This window comes from Trichomycterus rosablanca, chromosome 7, assembly GCF_030014385.1.
Source record: "Trichomycterus rosablanca isolate fTriRos1 chromosome 7, fTriRos1.hap1, whole genome shotgun sequence".
NCBI lineage: Eukaryota > Metazoa > Chordata > Actinopteri > Siluriformes > Trichomycteridae > Trichomycterus > Trichomycterus rosablanca.
Genome location: NC_085994.1, coordinates 30970749 through 30992174, shown reverse-complemented (window position 1 = coordinate 30992174; position 21426 = coordinate 30970749). Strand labels below are relative to the sequence as shown.

The 21426-nt window shown below is 39.3% G+C and overlaps 1 protein-coding gene across 2 annotated transcripts in view; it reads left to right on the top strand.

Moving 5' to 3' along the window:
- cdk16 (cyclin dependent kinase 16) overlaps positions 1-21426 on the top strand; it is an 82461-nt gene that overhangs the window by 53200 nt on the left and 7835 nt on the right. The window contains exons 6-16 of one of the 2 annotated variants that reach the window (XM_062999220.1): positions 3274-3330; positions 4895-5009; positions 5973-6067; positions 7015-7077; positions 7268-7391; positions 9856-9976; positions 11255-11352; positions 11540-11645; positions 13671-13713; positions 14585-14675; positions 19988-20065. In XM_062999220.1, coding sequence (XP_062855290.1) covers positions 3274-3330; positions 4895-5009; positions 5973-6067; positions 7015-7077; positions 7268-7391; positions 9856-9976; positions 11255-11352; positions 11540-11645; positions 13671-13713; positions 14585-14675; positions 19988-20065 — 991 coding nt within the window. Of the gene's footprint in view, positions 1-3273; positions 3331-4894; positions 5010-5972; positions 6068-7014; positions 7078-7267; positions 7392-9855; positions 9977-11254; positions 11353-11539; positions 11646-13670; positions 13714-14584; positions 14676-19987; positions 20074-21426 lie in introns of those variants that run through there. The other variant, XM_062999221.1, reaches the window with a different exon arrangement.

Genomic DNA, 21426 nt, shown 5'->3' with positions numbered 1-21426 from the left:
CGCTCACTGCTCTCACTCTGTCCTACGGATCGCTCACTGCTCTCACTCTGTCCTACGGATCGCTCACTGCTCTCACTCTGTCCTACGGATCGCTCACTGCTCTCACTCTGTCCTACGGATCGCTCACTGCTCTCACTCTGTCCTACGGATCGCTCACTGATCTCACTCTGTCCTACAGATCGCTCACTGATCTCACTCTGTCCTACAGATCGCTCACTGATCTCACTCTGTCCTACAGGTCGCTCACTGATCTCACTCTGTCCTACAGATCGCTCACTGATCTCACTCTGTCCTACAGATCGCTCACTGATCTCACTCTGTCCTACAGATCGCTCACTGATCTCACTCTGTCCTACAGGTCGCTCACTGATCTCACTCTGTCCTACAGATCGCTCACTGATCTCACTCTGTCCTACAGGTCGCTCACTGATCTCACTCTGTCCTACAGATCACTCACTGATCTCACTCTGTCCTACAGATCGCTCACTGATCTCACTCTGTCCTACAGGTCGCTCACTGATCTCACTCTGTCCTACAGATCGCTCACTGATCTCACTCTGTCCTACAGATCGCTCACTGATCTCACTCTGTCCTACAGATCGCTCACTGATCTCACTCTGTCCTACAGATCGCTCACTGATCTCACTCTGTCCTACAGATCGCTCACTGCTCTCACTCTGTCCTACAGATCGCTCACTGATCTCACTGTGTCCCACAGATCGCTCACTGAACACTCTGTCCTAAATCACTCAGCCCTACCTCTAACCCTGAGTTTACTCGGCCCTAATCCTTCAATGATCTTCGTCCAACATATCACTATCTGATCTCACTGTCCTAATCCTTCACTGATTTTTGTCCAACAGATCACTATCTGATCACACTGTGCTAATCCTTCACTGATATTTGTCCAACAGATCACCTTCTGATCTCACTGTCCTAAACACTCACTGATCTCTTGTTTTACTGATCACTTGCTAAAATCTTTCTGTCCTTACTTAATAAGTCATTATTTTCATTTTTTTTTCTGATTACTTGCTGATCTTTATTTCTGTCCTTATTATCTATTTATTTTATTCTTTACTCTGTAATCCCACTTACCCACTTATCATTAACTTATTTTAAGCTTTGTCTTGATTACTCAATGTTCTATCTATTTTCCTCTAATCGTTTCATGTCCTAAACACTTAACAGCCCATTTACTTAGCACTGACTACTTTCTGTCTTATACTTGGTCTCTTGTGTCCTCTTTCTCCATTAGATACTCTCTGTCTCTCTTGGTTTATCTGTTTCCCCTTTTATAGGCTCCTGCAGCTCTCCCACTCACACTCACTTACTCATGTCGTAGCCTTGTCCGCCTCCTTGTCTTCTTTATTTTGGGTCAAACAAGTGAACACACAGCTTTGCATTATCAGCATCTTTAACCATTATAAGTGGTCTGTCTGGTGGTGCAGATGTGGATAGGTGTTTGATATCTCCCTGCTGAGCAAACACTGGAGGCTCTGCGGAACAAATGTTTCAATTTGTCTTTATTTTAATACAAATGGTTAAATTTTGGTGATTTGTATTCCCAGCAAAAGTATCGTTGTGCTGCTTGTTTTCCTGATTCTAACACACCTGCTTTATTTTTTAAATCTCACTAAAACAGCTCCTTATAATGTTTATTGGGTGTCAAACACAATGTGCAGTCACAATCAAAAACCAGGACTAAAATGCTTCTGGTATATGTGATTATTTAGCTCTTATAGGCCATTGTGTTTGTGTTATATAAGAGTAATATGATCAGACGAACTCTCATGAACAAGCTCTATTATGTACTGGCTTAAATTACACTTGGAACTGGTTTTCATGACACAAGGCATCTAGAAATACGTGCCATGGATTACATGATTGTGTTGGCTGGGATGTTTTATTAAAAATGTTGTTTTAACTTAAGGTCCATGGATTTTATAATGCATTACAGTAATATTATTTAAAATTAGGGATGTAACGATACACTCTACCCACAATGCGATACGATTCACGATACTGGGTTCACGATACGATTTTTTTTTTTTTTTAACAAAATGAAATTGTAGACAAATTATAGTAATTAAAGTTTCCTTTTAATATTTCTCTTTAAAAAAATAAAATAGAATACTGTATTTGTGCTTATCTTTTATTTATCAAAATTATAAATGTCCTTTTATTTCTGAGGTAGGTACAAACTATGCCAAATAATGCTTATTGTAAAAAAAACAAATCCCACATTAAATAAATAAATGAATACTACAAATAAAGAAAGTATCCTCACATAAATAAATTTGGCTGGAAAATCCCCTACCTGGCAACTTTGTGAAGTACCGAGTGACGAGGTGAATAGTGCCAATTCCTCTTTGCTGTTTAAAGTGAATATCGATTCATCTTAAATAAATGACCGATTCGAATCGTGGCACATGTGCACCGATTTTTAACTTATGTTGCATTGTTACATCCCTATTTAAAATACATATGATTTAGGGTTTCAGCACAGCTACCATTAATCCAGCAATTAAATGTTATTCTTACTGGTAAAAATTAGGGATGCATCAATATCTTTTTTTCCCAAACGAGTACGAGTACAAGTACATGTATTTTTGTACTTACCAATACCGATACCTATTTAGAATACCGTTTTTTTTTTAAACAAAAACACACGTGAGAAGTGACGAGAAGTTTAATGATACCACGTCCAAAAATGCATGTCAACATGCGAGTGATCAAAGTGTTTGTGCGCTGATGTGATGAAATCAAGGAGGAAAAATAAATGAATCTCAGTGGATTTGGCAACACGAATAGCATGGATTGTCTGTAGTGAGTTGGAGGTTAATAAATATTTTTTGCAGTGTTGGTGTTTTGTTGTTATGTTTTGTAGAGAACGATCAGGTCAGAAATACTGTAAAACGTGTGTGTGTGCCGGTGTATTCTGATATAAACTATATTATCCCCCCGTCCCACCTGTTTACACTCCTCTCCTGCGTTTCCCTCACACTCCTTTCCTGCGTTCTCATTGGCTGTTCGACATGTCACTCATTCCCAGTCGCATATCTCAGATCAGATATCTGACGCAGCAACGTGCACTAGGCACACGGTATCGGATGTTTAGTATCGGATCCTCGTTTGCGAGTACGAGTACAAGTTAATGAGCGCGGTATCGAGCAAATACCCGATACCAGTATCGGTACTCATGCATCTCTAGTAAAAATCCTCACCCTGGTTCTGAACTAACAGTGCTTTTTTTTGTTTGTTTGTTTGCAGTCAGAAATTGGTTTTGGGAAGTTGGAAACCTACGTAAAACTGGATAAACTAGGAGAGGTAATGGATTTTTTTTATTACAAATCTTACAAAAACAGTTATTACAGATGCTTGAGTGATGCAGACAGGGTTTAAAACCCTAGCAGTGCTATCAGCCACTCTGGCATTTACACACAGACTTAATTGGCTATGTCTTAATATGGGTACATATTGCCATTTACCATAGCATTTGTGCCTTTCACATGATGTGCTGCAAAACCTTTGGTTGTTGCACTGTGGACCAAGCTTAAAAACGGTTTATTCACATGCAGTTTTGTATTTTAGATTTTTATACATATGTGTTAGGTTGGGCGTATTAAAAGGGTGTATTAAATCTTATTTAAGAGGTACAAAGACGCTACAAGCCATTTAAGGGTTTGTAAACGTCAGCATGCTCTCTATAATGGAAACCCACTTTCACAGCTCAGTAGTCACCATGCCACACAGTGAAGTACAACAAAGTTCAGGGTTTTGTGAAACAGTAAGATTTAGTTTCTCCTCACCATATCTGCACCTCACTTTTGACTATACCATATGAACACTGACCCAGTTTGCTGCTGACTGTTTCAAAGCACAGTGTGCGCTCAGGGTAGTGAAGTGGCAACTTTAGTGGCACTGCCTTACTCCATAGGAAACGATGGCACAGCTAGTGCAAAAGCAGTTTTTTGTTTCTTATCGTGGGTGCAGCTTTAGACTGAAGATTTGGACTTTATATTTTGCATTAGTGTTATTAGTGTAGAAATGTAATTAGGCAAAGTAGCTACTTAAGAATTTACAGCAGTTTGTTTACATTTTTGGCATTTAGTGGATGATTTAATCCAAAATGACTTGCTATACAATGCATTGTTCAAATACAGTTCAAGCAATTTAGGGTTAAGGACCTTTCTCAAGTGTAATACAGTGGTATAACCTGGCAATAGTGGGACTAGGAGCTAATACATTTTGATAACTGATTCTGATTACATTCTGCATTAAACATTGCTATAACATCTTTGATTGATTGTGAATTTTAGCTGTTACACGACAATTTCTCTTCGGGGGTCAATAAAGTAATTAATCAATCAGACATCACAGCATCACACAAAACATGTCGATGTAGTGCAAGGAAATAAAATGAAAATAAATGTAATGTTATGCAAAAATAAGATAAAATTCTAAAAATATAAGAATATAACAACATATAACGAACAAAAAAGTAAAGGGGTAAGCCTAAACGGTGCAGTTTATAGACATTGTGTGTGCAATTGTGCGCTGTGCAAATAAAACCATTATGGGAAACAATGTATTTTAATAAGCCTTACAGGAATAAATTTGGACCTGTCCTTATAGTCACCTACACACATTTTTGAGCAGAGGTTAAAGGAAAGGACAAAGCAGCCTATTTTTAGGAAAATACAGTGTGTGTGTGTGTGTGTGTGTGTGTGTGTGTGTGTGTGTGTGTGTGTGTGTGTGTGTGTGTGTGTGTGTGTGTGTGTGTGTTTACTTCAGCTACTGGACTGGCTTTCTTTACAGAATGGCTATAATGTGTTAGGGCTGTAAGGATAGACATTACTAAGCTTTTGCCACTGTCTTACTGCTTTTTCAGGGTACATACGCCACAGTTTATAAGGGTCGCAGTAAGCTAACTGATAACCTGGTGGCTCTAAAAGAGATCCGGTTGGAACATGAGGAGGGAGCTCCCTGTACTGCCATCAGAGAGGGTAAGCCAAAAACCAACATCCCAGAAACAATCTTGCATATTCCTGTGAATTTGTGTAAAGTTTAGATTTGTGGGGTGTTTTTTTGGACAGGGAGGTGTAGTTATGGGGCAGAGTGGGGTTGAGAGTCCTTGCAAGGTTTGTGTGGACGTTTTTAGATTTTTTCCTTTTTACCTACACTAGTTGTATTCAATTACAACCTTTTTTTTTCGCTGTTGTCCCCCGCCCCCAATCGAGGAAGGCTGCAGACTGAGACGCGCCCCCTCCACCACCTGCGCTGCCACTGACTGAGTGGGGTCTCTCAGAACCCAGTATTGCATAGGGAGAGCCCACACTGCCATCCACAATTAACCAGCCTTTATACGGGCACATCAACCAACAGCTAGAGATTGTAACTAATGCATCCCTGCTTGAGCTCTTCCCTCCCTACTACAGACACACAGACAATCATGTGTCTGTGTGACTTCCTGGCCTGTTAACACAACTAGCAAGATTTGAACTAGAGCCTTGCCACTGAACACCTTGTTTGAGCGTCTCTAAAAATAGTGTGCATAGCGAAGAGTGGTACTGTGTGTATACATTTGAAATGGATATACTATATGCTCTGGACATATGTTTAACACCAAAAAACTAATGGGGTAATATATTTTATATTGTATTTATATACTAGTTAGTACTACGTAATACAGTATCCACTATTTGACCTAATGCAATTGACTTCTTATTCTAGAGAAGTCATTGATATAATAGATTTTAATTTCAGTGGTAATGAACTTGTTTTTGGTCTTTTGAAGTTAAAGACAAATCTGAACTCTAAACCTAAATCCTGGGATTAGTTATCTGTCACAGTATTTCAAACCAAAAAATGTTTGCTTCATTGATCACAGTTGAGCAGTGTGTTGTATTGATAGTTTATTTATTGCAATTCTAAAATTTGAATTGTTAACTTCTTTTGTTTTTCCATAGTTTCCCTGCTGAAGGATCTGAAGCATGCCAACATTGTGACCCTGCATGACATCATCCACACCCAGAAATCTCTGACGCTCGTGTTTGAATACCTTGTGAGTCAAAAACCCCAGAAATCAGCACATCTGACTTTATCACAGCAACCGCACCCATTTGGACATGAGCAGAAGAATAGTCCTCCTATCTGCTTTACCTAGCACCTTGCATACTTTAATTCAGACTGAACAGAATATATGTGCTCTATGTTGGTGAATTGCAATTGCTTTGTAGAAACCAAAAAACAGAAACAGCAACTCATGTAAGTGACACGCACACACACATGTATTCATGTCTGCATTTCAGACACATTCCAAAAAAAGTTGGGATGGTAAAGCATTTACAACTTTGTAATGTTTCCATTACTTCTTACAACACTTGCTGATAACAGTCTGGATGGTCTTTTTTGTCTTTGGTCTGGAGCACACAGCATTTATTTTTTCCAAAAAAGATCTGAAAAAGATGATTGATTGTTTGACCACAATACAGAATTTCACTATGTCATAGTCCATCTGAGACGCTTCGGAGCCCAGAGACCTCAAAGCTGCTTCGGTACATGTGTAACATGAGGCTTCTTTTTTGTACAGTAACGTTTTAAGTGGCATTTGTGGATGTAACTCTAAAGTATCTATCTATCTATCTATCTATCTATCTATCTATCTATCTATCTATCTATCTATCTATCTATCTATCTATCTATCTATCTATCTATCTATCTATCTATCTATCTATCTATCTATCTATCTATCTATCTAATTAGCATACAGAAATAACACAGTTGCTGGAGGGTCTATTTTGACACAAGGAATCATTTTAGAACAGCATCCGGCCCCTAAATCCAAATCAGATTAAATCATGGTGTCCATCCAAATTCCATTCTTATCTTTCACGAACACAGACACCAAATAATAAACCACTTTACTATCACTGCCTTGCTTTATGCAATTTCTGATTGCTTGTGTTCTTGCTCTTAGCCCTTCATTTCTTTTGTGTGTGTGGTTTTCAGGACAGAGATCTGAAGCAGTACCTGGATGACTGTGGGAACTGCATCAACATGCACAATGTTAGGGTGAGATTTACTGCCGTGCTCTAGTCGCAGCTACTCTGCTTTAAATTGAGCACAGTGATCTACTATGTGTTAGCAGCAATGCTTAGCAACCACTTAGAGGCTCTTTACAAATTACTACTTTCTTCACTTCATTAAAATGCCTCACTTCAATTTGAAATGTGTACTTGATCTGGTGTGTGTGTGTGTTTAGCTCTTTCTGTTCCAGTTATTGCGAGGGCTGAGCTACTGTCACAGGCGGAAAGTTCTCCATCGAGACCTCAAACCCCAAAATCTCCTCATCAATGATCGAGGGGAGCTCAAACTGGCTGACTTTGGTATGTACCTCATAAGCAAACACTAATAAGTTAAAAAGTCTGCACATTCAAAAACCAGAACTACTCTTACCAATGAGATAAAAGAGGCGTTTTCAACCTTTTTGACTATGCACCCCCTTCTGTGTGCTGACCTTGATCTTGCCCCCCCACATCAACCCTCGCCCAGAAACCATTGTGAAAGCTCTTGACAAGCTAAAATAATATGTTTAACGTTGTGTACTTATACATACGATGCAATTTTGCTGATTTAAATATTTTACTTCAAAAGATAATACAGATAATACAACCTTACCTTATTCATTTACATTTTCAGCATTTAGCAGACGCTTTTATTCAAATGAGCAATTGAGGGTTAAGGGCCTTGCTCAGGGACCCAACAGTGGCAACTTGGTGGTGGCGGGGCTTGAACTGGCAACCTTCTGTTTACTAGTCCAGTACCTTAACCACTGAGCTATCACTGGCTATCACTTATTCAATGCGACGGCTGGATCTGTTTCTGCGAGCACATCATAGAAAGTTGTGGTTCAATATCAGCTAGTTGTAAATCGTCTTCCACTGTCAATAAATGTGAGCAGTACTTGCTTTTGATGCAGGTGAGTGTAGAAAACGTTGCTTTACAGAGCCAAGTAGAGGCTAAAGGCAAAAGTACATTAATTGCTAGGTTTGCCAGTTCAGGATAGCCTGCTTTGACTGACAGCCAAAACTCTAGATGTAGATTGCTCATCAGCATCGATGGTATCAGAATGAATGGCCTTGCTAGTGGAGTCCTCCCTTTTGTCACTCCCTTTAACTAATTTTACTTTGCTAAATCAGCTTAGCCACCGGTCCATTTTTCCAACTGAGCTAGATAACATATGACGTGTGTGTGTGCATGGTCAGCGAGACTAATCAAATATGCCTCCTGTGGGTAAAAAATTAATTGCTTTAGTTTTAGAAGTAAAAAAAATCTCATAATGTCACACCCCATTGGACAGGTACTTAAACCCCGGAGATAAAAGACGTTCTTATTCTAGTTCATTTTCCAAAAAACAAAACGTGACCTTAATGTTTTTTTTCAACTATTGGTTGACAATTATTCATTTATTAATAATATCATTTATTTTATTATCTTTACTAACTTCCTTATCATGATCAGGGTTGGAGCCTTCTTGGAAACACTGGGCACAAGATAGGACTAAATTCTGGACAGGGCATCACACACGTCCACTCAGTCACAATCAATAGGAATTTGTACTAGCTGCAAGCATTGTACGAGGCAGCTGTAGCCTAACGGTTAAGGTACTGGACTAGTAATCAGAAGGTCGGTGGTTCAAGCCCCACCACTGCCAGGTTGCTGCTGTTGGGCCATTGAGCAAGGTCCTTAACCCTCAATTGCTCAGACTGTATGCTGTCCCAGTACTGTAGGTTGCTTTGGATAAAGGTGTCTGCTAAATGCCGAAAATGTAAAGCATGAATAACAGGCCCTATTTATCAAAAACAAACAACTGGAAGCCAGAATTGAGCTAGTAGCTGTGTATTATCCATCATCCCTGCTGCTTCACTAACAAAAATATTACAAAATTAAAAATATCACATTTTAATGTCACTTTAAAAATTTACAAGGTGGCATGGCTACTCTAAATTGCCACAGGGTTTCACTGAGTGAATGTGTTGACCAGAATGGTTTTGCACTCTCTTTAGTCTGTATATCTGTTCTGCCTTGCATTCAGTGTTTATGGGTGGTGCCAGACCCACTGCAACCCTCCTGACAATCTAATTCTTTTGTTTAAATGATTAATGGTGGCAATCTTGAGCATGTATTACATTTAGAACCTTTGATACTGGACTGATGGTTATAAAAGAGCACAGTTCCAGAATGTGTATGTTAAATGTTTTAGTACTTTTGTGCAACATTAAAGGGCCAAAACTCTTGTGCCACTTCAGCAACTTCATTTGGCCATAATTAAGGTCCTACCTAATTCACAGCCGTGAAAATTGCGTCACAGACCATGTAATGAGCCATTTTCTTTGTAATTTGCAATTTGCTGTGAAATTCAAACTTTAATGTTTGTGTTTAGTGATTTAATGTTTTAAATTTATTTGTGTATCGTTTGAGTGCCTTGCATTTACTGGTTAATTTGCAATATAAGCCAGTCCTACCAATCCTACGGCAATCGGTTAGTCACAATGTCAGAGATGTTAAAATGTCAAGCGGCTAAAAACACAACTGAGTTGAAAACTCCCAACCAATTCTGTGGACGCAGTTTAAAGCAGGCTACGCTGTGTATTGTAGCTCCCATTTATTTTATCATGCAATTTATGAGTGTAATTTAATGACTTTTCTGTAAAAATCTGTGAAATCTGTGATTTTTAAAAAACGTGGGCTGTAGAATTGAGTATATTTTTTTTGTGAATTTAGTAGTGCCCTAGCCATAATATTTGATTTCAAGAACGTTTTTTCGTTTTTTTGTTTTTTAATCTGTAGGTCTGGCTCGGGCCAAGTCGATTCCCACCAAGACGTACTCTAATGAGGTGGTGACTCTGTGGTACCGCCCACCAGACATTCTACTGGGCAGCACGGACTACTCAACCCAGATTGACATGTGGTTTGTACAAATCTAAAATGTGTAGATGTGTTACAGTGGGGCCAAAAAGTATTTAGTCAGCCACTGATTGTGCAAGTTCTCCTACTTAGAAAGATGAGAGAGGTCTGTAATTTTCATCATAGGTACACTTCAACTATGAGAGACAAAATGAGAAAAAAAAATCCAGGAAATCACATTGTAGGATTTTTAAAGAATTTATTTGTAAATTATGGTAGAAAATAAGTATTTGGTCAATAACAAAAGTTCAACTCAATACTTTGTAACATAACCTTTGTTGGCAATGACAGAGGTCAAACGTTTCCTGTAAGTCTTTACCAGGTTTGCACACACTGTAGCTGGTATTTTGGCCCATTCCTCCATGCAGATCTCCTCTAGAGCAGTGATGTTTTGGGGCTGTCGCTGGGCAACACGGACTCCACAAATTTTCTATGGGGTTGAGGTCTGAAGACTGGCTAGGCCACTCCAGGACCTTGAAATGCTTTTTACAGAGCCACTCCTTCGTTGCCTGGACATGTACTGGCTTAAGCAGGGGGACACGCCTGGCACTGCAGGATTTGAGTCCCTCTCAGCATAGTGTGTTACTGATGGTAGCCTTTGTTACTTTGGTCCCAGCTCTCTGCAGGTCATTCATCAGGTCCCTCCGTGTAGTTCTGGGATTTTTGCTCACCGTTCTCATGATCATTTTGACCCCACGGGATGAGATCTCGGGGAGATTATCAGTGGTCTTGTATGTCTTCCATTTTCTTACAGTTGCTCCCACAGTTGATTTATTCACACCAACCTGCTTGCCTATTGTAGATTCACTCTTCCCAGCCTGGTGCAGGTCTACAATTTTCTTCCTGGTGTCCTTCGAGAGCTCTTTGGTCTTGACCATGGTTGAGTTTGGAGTCTGACTGTTTGAGGCTGTGGACAGGTAACTTTTATACAGATAACGAGGTCAAACCGGTGCCATTAATACAGGTAACGAGTGGAGGACAGAAGAGCTTCTTAAAGAATAAGTTACAGGTCTGTGAGAGCCAGAAATCTTGCTTGTTTGTGGGTGACCAAATACTTATTTTTCACCATAATTTACAAATAAATTCTTTAAATTCTTCAATTTTTTTTTCTCATTTTGTCTCTCATAGTTGAAGTGTACCTATGATGAAAATTACAGACCTCTCTCATCTTTCTTTTCTAAGTAGGAGAACTTGCACAATCAGTGGCTGACTAAATACTTTTTGGCCCCACTGTATGTGGTTACTGTACTGGAGTCATTGTGTAATTAGATACTGTGTGTAGGGGGGTTGGCTGTATTTTCTACGAGATGGCTACGGGTCGGCCGCTGTTCCCTGGATCCACAGTAGAGGAGGAGCTGCACTTTATCTTCAAACTGCTAGGTACTGCATTTCTCTCTCATTTTTATTCATCTTTTTCCTCTGCTCTGTCATTTCTAACTGCCTGCTTGTTATTTATTTTGCTTTTCATGTTTTTGCAATAAATCAGACACTCCAGGCTTAAATGTTTCCTCTTTGTTGTATGTCCAGTGTAAATTCTCTTCTTTTCTCTTCTTTTCTTTTCTCATAGGAACACCCACAGAGGAAACCTGGCCTGGAATCACCTCCAATGAAGAATTTATCTCCTACAATTATCCACGCTACCGTGCTGACTGCCTGCATAACCACACCCCTCGGTAAAAAGAGCTTCTGTAACTTTTATTGAACTGCATATTAAATAAGGCCAAGTAAAAAACCTAAAAGTAGGGCAGCATGGTTTAAATACAGTAGTATGTGCTTTTGGATATACACTGATCAGCCATAACATTAAAACCACCTCCTTGTTTCTACACTCACTGTCCATTTTATCAGCTCCACTGACCATATCGAAGCACTTTGTAGTTCTGCAATTACTGACTGTAGTCCATCTGTTTCTCTGCATACTTTTTGAGCCTGCTTTCACCCTGTTCTTCAATGGTCAGGATGACCACAGAGCAGGTATTATTTAGGTGGTGGATCATTCTCAGCACTGCAATGACATGGTGGTGGTGTGTTAGTGTGTGTTGTGCTGGTATGAGTGGATCAAACACAGCAGCGCTGCTGGAGTTTTTTTTTAAATACCGTGTCCACTCACTGTCCACTCTATTAGACACTCCTACCTAGTTGCTCCACCTTGTAGATGTAAAGTCAGAGACGATCGCTCATCTATTGCTTCTGTTTGAGTCGGTCATCTTCTAGAACTTCATCAGTGGTCACAGGACACTGCCGGCTGGATATTTTTGGTTGGTAGACTATTCTCAGTCCAGCAGTGACAGTGAGGTGTTTAAAAACTCCATCAGCGCTGCTGTGTCTTATCCACTCATACCAGCACAACACACACTAACACACCACCACCATGTCAGTGTCACTGCAGTGCTGAGAATGGTCCACCACCTAAATAATACCTGCTCTGTAGTGGTCCTGGGAGAGTCCTGATCATTAAAGAACATCATGAAAGAGGGATAACAAAGTATGTAGAGAAACAGATGGACTACAGGCAGTAATTGTAGAACTACAAAGTGCTTCTATATGGTAAGTGGAACTGATAAAATGGACAGTGAGTGTAGAAACAAGGAGGGGGTTTTAATGTTATGGCTGATCTGTGTATGTGACCATTGTTCCATTTGTGTACACAACCACTTTTGCTTTTAATATTTGATATACTTCCAGTACTTATATCCTTTAAGTAGGCACTGGGGTGGTGCAGCAATCTCTTGCGTTAGCCAAACACGATAGTTGCTTTCGGCTGGCTGGGCATCTACACAGACAGGGTCCAGGGTATTCCTGTCTTGCACCCAGTGTATTTACCATACTATCATACAGCAGTGAAATATAAAGGTGGGAGCATCATAATATGGTGCTGCTTCTGTGCAAAGAGTACTGGGCCAGTACATATCTTTGGATGAAAACATGAATAGAGCAAGTACCAGAACATAAAATTAATTCCTTTTGGCCTTGAAACTAAATCTTAACCTTTTAACAACCCTAAGCATTAAGCCAAAATAACTTGTGCTGCCAAAAAATTGTGCTGGCATGCCCTAGCCAATCCTGACTTGAATTGCAGTGCTGCAAATTCATTAAGGAATGAAAGATGGTTCTCAGGAGCAGTGGGTCAAAAAAATACTATGCTGTTAAAAGCTTATTATTACTTACAATGGACATCTCAAAGCTTTAATTTCCAGCAATGGCTTTGCAAAATACTAATGTAAACTGCTCCTGCTAATTAAATTGTGGTAATTAATGGTGAAGTTTTGATGTATTAGTTTTGCACTGCAGTTTTGCTGTATCGCTTGTGCAAAAGAATTTTGTGTCGTTAGTCGTGTACCAAAGCTTTTCTAAAATGGTTTTGCCCTAGAGTTTTGCAGTAATTGTTTTCACATTTTAAGTTTTGCTTCATGTATTATGCATTATATGTATATATTTCCAAATCTTGCCTTTAAACTGCATTCAGGTTTTTATTAGTGTCACACAGATTTGTGCTGCATTGTTCTAGTATTAGAAACTACTATTATTTCTTTTAGCCCAAAATTTCACCTTTTACAAAAGTGACTTCTTTTTTTATTTGATTACTAAGCAATGCAACTCCACTTTTGAGTATTTTGATCTTTTTGGAGTATTTTTACTATTTTGATCTTTAGGAGTTCCACCCTAACCTAACATACACTATATCATTTCTCTTACAGCCTGGACAATGATGGTGTGGATCTGTTATCCAAACTCCTGCAGGTGTGAGACTTCTTCCGTTTACTTTATTTATTTGTTAATTTCCACTAACCACTTTATCCTGATCAGGGTTGCAGTAGGTTCAGTGTCACCACAAACCACCGGGCACAAGGCAGGAACACACTTGCCAATTCACCTACTGCATATGAACTAACACCAAAATACAAAAACACCCAGACAGAGACCCTCAGAACCCCCCATCTGTAGTGCTGTGCTTACTTCTAGTTACTAGCATGTTAAGTTAGCTTTTAAATGGTTTAATGGTAATTTAGTCAGCATTACAATGAACTTAGTTTTTTCATTTTTACTGACCACTTCACCTGTATCTGGGTCGTGATATGTCTGGTGCCTCCTGAAAGCACTAGGTGCACAGCAGCAATACACCCTCAACAGAACACTCAATTGCACAATTACTCACTCATACATTCACACCCAGGAGCAGTTTAAAGTAGCCAAGACACTTTTTGCTTTAAAAGACAGTAGAAAAACTTTACCCTGAGGAAACCCCAGCTGAGGTTGCAGTGAGATCCAAGTTGCAGTGAGACATTGCAATAAATCCAAGTTGCAGTGAGACATATTGCAATAAACAAGCAATAATCTTTAGTGTACTTCAATTGTATTAAGTATTTGGTTAACAAAATCATTAACGTTGTTGATCATGGTAATGTTGTACTTTATCAATCACTGGCTTATCCAAGCTTTTCCTTTATGATAATTAGCTCAGGTTTATTTATTTATTTTTTTCAGTGGTTAAATAACTGCATTAGGATGTTTGTAAAACACTGATATAACAATGTACTATACAAATGTTGTGCAAGACTTGATGAGATTATTTTGTACAAGTATGCAGTCCTTATGTGCGTTTGTGTTTTAGTTTGAAGGAAAGAAGCGCATATCAGCAGAGGAAGCAATGAGACACTCGTATTTCCACTGCCTGGGAGATAGAGTTCTCACACTGCCCGACAGTAAGTACACACACTTGAGACCTGGTCATATTAGAAACCTGTTGAAATTGCCACATTCAGACTGAGAGACTTGTTCCACTATTGTGGCCTAGTTGGTAAATTAGCTGTACATTAACATTTTATACATTGGGGGGTTTGTTTGTGATCTTTCTCAGCTGTCTGAGTTGCAGTTGGTAGGCTTGGGTAAATTCTATATTAAATCTCAGACAGTTCACTGCTGTAATAAACACTTCAGCCATTTTGGATTGAGTATCACTATGAAGCACTGACCTGTTAAAGGTCAACACAACTAATTAATTAATTAATTATTTGAAGGACAGTGGTAGCCTAGTGGGTAGAGCTTTGGGCTATCAACCGGAAGATTGGCGGTTCAAATCCAGGCTCTGCTATGCAGCCACTGTTGGGCCCTTGAGCAAGACCCTTGAGCGCTCTGACCCCAGCTTCCAAACAAACTGAGATATGCGAAGAAAGAATTTCATTGTACTGTACATTTGTATATGTATATATATGACAAATAATATCTTCATCTTGTTCTTCTAATTAGTTGTTCTGTTAGTTGCAGATTGTATTTCGAGAGTCAGACTTTTACTTTTTATATGCACCGAAAGTTGGTTATGCAAAATGACTTTATAAATAAATACTATTATAAATTGTTATTATACTATAAATAAATTATAAATTGTTCTTATATAAATAAAGACTATTATAAATTGCCACAGATATTATTATAAATTGTTATAAACTATACATTTTATGAATGAACTGATGTCATAATAAAGCATTAATTAGACTTTAATAAGATTTCTGAGAATCAATGGACGTACCCTTGTACAAATAAGGCAGCTTCCAAGCCCTTTAAATTTTTTAACACAGGAAAGTGTTTTACTTCTTGTGCAAATCTATACGTTGATCAGATGCCATCAAGGGGCTGCTAACATAACAAAAACGCCTTCAGTAATTACTTAAAACTCTGCACTGTGCCAGATGGTAACAATGCTAGCTGCAACAATTACAGTAATTCTGTGCACTGTTTAGTACTGGAGCTTGTGGTTTGGAACACATAGCCTGAAACAATGCTCAGTGGTTTTCTTAAGGGGTCCCAGATGTACAAGGTTTTACAGAATGTAGTTTTTAAATTATTTTTGATTTTTTTTTTTGTTAATTTAATGAAATAAGGGATGGGGGGGGGGGGGGGGGGTTATTGGCTACCTAACATTGCAGTTTTCATTTGAATTAGGTACTATTTTTCTTTAAAACCTTCAATAATGAAAACGGTTTGTATTTAACCCCAGAAACTTTAAGCATTCCGTATGCTGTGTGTGCCCACGCCACGTCAAGTGTCACCTGAACTGAACTGAGTGGGTAGCTGCAATTACAAAACACTGTGTCTAAATATGACATGACAGAGTATGACAGTGAACCAACATATTTGTTTTTTATGACTGAAAGGAATATAGTACCATACAAAGATGGATTAAATACATTTGTGTATTTAGGGTCTGTGGCACAAATCTCATTCTATTTAACTGAAGTATATTGTAATCTACAAGGGATCTTCAAAAAGTTTCTGCACCTTTTATATTTTGGTTGGAAACTGTGAGGGTGGGAGGAGTAATAATCGGTCGTGTCTGAGAGACTGAGAGAGAGCTTATAGTCCGGATTTAGCGCCATCTGATTTCCACCTTTTAGGATGCTCAAAAAAGCTTTAAGGGGAAGAAGATTTTCATGTGATGATGATGTGAAAGCAGCGATGCATCAGTGGCTACACGCTCAACCAAAAACTTTTTTTGCTGATGGCATTGGAAGGTGACTATGTAGAAAAGTGATGTCATTTGCTTTTGAAATTCTTAATAAATAATATAATAAATAATAATAAAAAAATACCAAGTTAGTGTCTATGACAACCAGGCTTTACTGTAAATAAAACATAGATATAAGTTCATGTTATAGTCTCTGTAGTTTGTACATAAGCACAGCAGCAATAACGCAAATGCATTAAGATGCTATAATATGTAATTACAGTCAAAGAGTCATTTGTATTGTATGATTATTATATGATATTATATGAAGTGGTTGAGTTTATGCTTCACTTGCACATGCTAGGTAAATAAAACCGAAAAGATGCCTAACAGTAGAACAGTACAGTGTGCAGGGTCGTGTTCCCATTGTTGCAAATGTGTTTGATATTTACTCTATACATTTAGCAGACGCTTTTATCCGCCCAACAGTGGCAACTTAGTGGTGATGGGACTTGAATCAGCAACCCTCTGATCAATAGTCCAGTACCTTAACTGTTAAGCTAACAATTAGGGGAAAAAACAATACTTTAAAATGATAAACTCCAAAAACCTTCTAAAAACCTCCTACGTATAAAACAGAATAAAAATCAGACACACATTACTACACAGATCCTGTATGATTACACGCACACATAGACACATGCTTTACAAAGTCACCGCTTCATTTCTCTTTAATAGCCAGAGGAAACAACTAATCAAACATATTTAAACTCATATTTAAATTCTTGCGGCAGGACTCACACACACAGGCTCATTCATGTTTTTAGCATTATTTTGAATGTCAGCAGGTAGCTTTGCCCTTCAGTGGTTCTGATTTCTAGCTGCTGTATTATGCAGTTTGATGTATTTCAGTCATGACTCGAGCATAAGAGGCTTTTGGTCAGCCATCATTCCTTAAGCCTCTGTTCAGCCCTTTGATCTTTGTTTTGATGTTTGATCGATTGTACACACACACACACACACACTGCCTAGAATGGGACTGAAAGAAGAGACTTAAATATATGGCTGTGATTTATCGGTGTGTGTACAGTGTATCACAAAAGTGAGTACACCCCTCACATTTCTGCAGATATTTAAGTATATCTTTTCATGGGACAACACTGACAAAATGACACAATGAAAAGTAGTCTGTGTGCAGCTTATATAACAGTGTAAATTTATTCTTCCCTCAAAATAACTCCATATACAGCCATTAATGTCTAAACCACCGGCAACAAAAGTGAGTACACCCCTTAGTGAAAGTTCCTGAAGTGTCAATATTTTGTGTGGCCACCATTATTTCCCAGAACTGCCTTAACTCTCCTGGGCATGGAGTTTACCAGAGCTTCACAGGTTGCCACTGGAATGCTTTTCCACTCCTCCATGATGACATCACGGAGCTGGCGGATATTCGAGACTTTGCGCTCCTCCACCTTCCGCTTGAGGATGCCCCAAAGATGTTCTATTGGGTTTAGGTCTGGAGACATGCCAGTCCATCACCTTTACCCTCAGCCTCTTCAATAAAGCAGTGGTCGTCTTAGAGGTGTGTTTGGGGTCATTATCATGCTGGAACACTGCCCTGCGACCCAGTTTCCAGAGGCAGGGGATCATGCTCTGCTTCAGTATTTCACAGTACATATTGGAGTTCATGTGTCCCTCAATGAAATGTAACTCCCCAACACCTGCTGCACTCATGCAGCCCCAGACCATGGCATTCCCACCACCATGCTTGACTGTAGGCTTGCCGCCACACATGCTTGAGACCATCTGAACCAAACAAATTAATCTTGGTCTCATCAGACCATAGGACATGGTTCCAGTAATCCATGTCCTTTGTTGACATGTCTTCAGCAAACTGTTTGCGGGCTTTCTTGTGTAGAGACTTCAGAAGAGGCTTCCTTCTGGGGTGACAGCCATGCAGACCAATTTGATGTAGTGTGCGGCGTATGGTCTGAGCACTGACAGGCTGACCCCCCACCTTTTCAATCTCTGCAGCAATGCTGACAGCACTCCTGCGCCTATCTTTCAAAGACAGCAGTTGGATGTGACGCTGAGCACGTGCACTCAGCTTCTTTGGACGACCAACGCGAGGTCTGTTCTGAGTGGACCCTGCTCTTTTAAAACGCTGGATGATCTTTGCCACTGTGCTGCAGCTCAGTTTCAGGGTGTTGGCAATCTTCTTGTAGCCTTGGCCATCTTCATGTAGCGCAACAATTCGTCTTTTAAGATCCTCAGAGAGTTCTTTGCCATGAGGTGCCATGTTGGAACTTTCAGTGACCAGTATGAGAGAGTGTGAGAGCTGTACTACTAAATTGAACACACCTGCTCCCTATGCACACCTGAGACCTAGTAACACTAACAAATCAAATGACATTTTGGAGGGAAAATGACAAGCAGTGCTCAATTTGGACATTTAGGGGTGTAGTCTCTTAGGGGTGTACTCACTTTTGTTGCCGGTGGTTTAGACATTAATGGCTGTATATTGAGTTATTTTGAGGGAAGAATAAATTTACACTGTTATATAAGCTGCACACAGACTACTTTTCATTGTGTCAAAGTGTCATTTTGTCAGTGTTGTCCCATGAAAAGATATACTTAAATATCTGCAGAAATGTGAGGGGTGTACTCACTTTTGTGATACACTGTATCTCAGATGTATTAAAGTCACATTCAAACACAGAGTGATTTAAAGTAGGAGCTGGTTCATTGTGATATGTTGTATTTCAATTTGTCATTTAAATCACAATAGCCCACTACTGCTGAGATCCAGGATTTGAATCTAAGTGGTGCTATTGGGCAGTAGGGTGTCTATACAGATGTGATTGCTATGTCTGAGAGTGGTGGTGGGGGCTGCCTAGTCATTGGGAGGTGCACTTGTTGGTGAGCTCTCAGTGCCGGTCCCATGCCTGGATAAAAATAAGAAGGGTTGTGTAAAAAATGCCATATGGGGTTTAAAAAAAGCTGTAACAATTCAGCTATACAAGCCAGAATTATCTGCTGTGGGGGCCCTAATATAGGAACAGTTCAAAGGAAAAAACTGCTAAGGCTACACTTTCATTTCTAGGACTGACTGGTACAGATGGTACTGGTACTGGCCCAAGTGATTTTGTGTAAGCCAGGTTTCAAGCGTTGTTGAAATTATTCTTAATATTCTGAGCGGTAGGTTCCAGACCTTGATGTTTCACATGAGATTGTAGTACAGTGTCTTACACAAACCTTTTATTATGTTTGACAAAAGAGATTCATTGTTTGATGCTGGGGAATTATTTTTTATATACTTGTGTTCTTGTGTCTGATGCATTGTGAAAATTTTTACAAGGATAAATGTTGAGAACCAAATAAGTGTTAAAGACCAAATAAATCGGGTCCTTACTAATAACATTAGTTGCGCACTTTAATGAAATGAAAATAGCACTTTGTAAAATAGGACCATTCGTAAAGCACATAAAGGCAACGACGCCCAGCTTTAGATACCAATGCGATAAAATGCTCTGTATATAAATGTTAACACTCAGTACTGTTACTGTCCCATAGCTACATCCATATTTGCACTTCAAGACATTCAGCTGGAGAAGGAGCCCGGCATAAAGACTAACTCCATACCTGATTCTGGTAGGTAAAATGCTTTATTACCATCTGTCACTTTATTCTATTAAAATAATAATGATGGTAAAGATTTGCTATTTGAATTAGCATACTTGTGTTTCATAGTGATATTTATGTAGTGTGCAGCATGATCATTGGATGTATGTGTAAACACAGTGTTTTTTTGAGCAACTAGCATTTTTACAGTGATTGTAGAGGTCTTTCATTTTGATGTTTGAAGCCAAAAATAAACCTAAAAAATAAAAATGGAAAAAAATATGCCATGAAACACAGTACATATGTTATTCAACAAGTAAAACAGTGGTAAAACACACGCTGGAACCAGAGCTGGGATCTTGAATACATTAGCTGCGTCTGGAATCGCATACTTCCATACTCAATAGTACGCGAAACGAGTACGCGAGAGCGGTTAGTATGTCCGAATACATAGTATAAATAAAGAGGTATGCGAGAAGTACCCGGATGTACTGTACTTTGCAGCTATTGTATCAAATTTCAGTTCTGCCTGCCGGCTAAGGCTGAGCAGCCACATGAACAACGATTGGCCTGTTGTTCAGATATGGGCGGGACTAAGCCGGATGGGGTCTCTCTCCCATGACTGGTGCAATTACGACCTCTGCTGGCTGATTGATGGTGCCTGCACAGAGATGAGAAAAGAGTGCTCTCAGGGTGTGTCTCTCCGTACACAGTGCTGAGCTGCACTGCACTCGTCAAAGTGTAGGTGATGAGATGCATACTGCATTCTGCCCACATGTCGTAGGGGGCGTGGGTTAGCTTCGTTTTCCTCAATCAGAGCAGGGATCGGCATTGGTGGAGAGGAAGCATGATGCAATCGGGCAATTGGACGCGCTAAAAAGGGGAGAAAATGCATAAACAAAAAAATATATCAAGTAAATAAAATATTAAATATAGCATAACAGTGTCCCTCCAAAACTGATAAAGAAAAACTGTTCATCATCATATGTCTGGGCTGTGGGACAGGGTGGCAAAAAACCTACATCAGGTCTGCCAAGAGCATATAAAAACATGTATTCTGGTCTGTTGTAACCAAGGTTGAACTTTTTGGTCATGAATCTAAATGTTTGGCACAAAAGCAATACTGTACATCACCAAAAGAACACCATCTCCACAGAAAAGCATGGTGGTGGCAGCATTATGCTTTGGGACTGTTTTATGAGCTGGAACTGGGACTTTAGTTAAGGTTGAGTTCCAAATATCAGTCAATTGCCACTGAACCTTCAGGCCCCTGCTAAAAAGATGAAGAGATGAAGGAATGGCCCAACCAGAGCCCAGACCTGAGCCCAGTTGAAAATCTGCTAAATACCATAACTGTAATTTAACTGTATAACTGTTTATGTAATAAATTG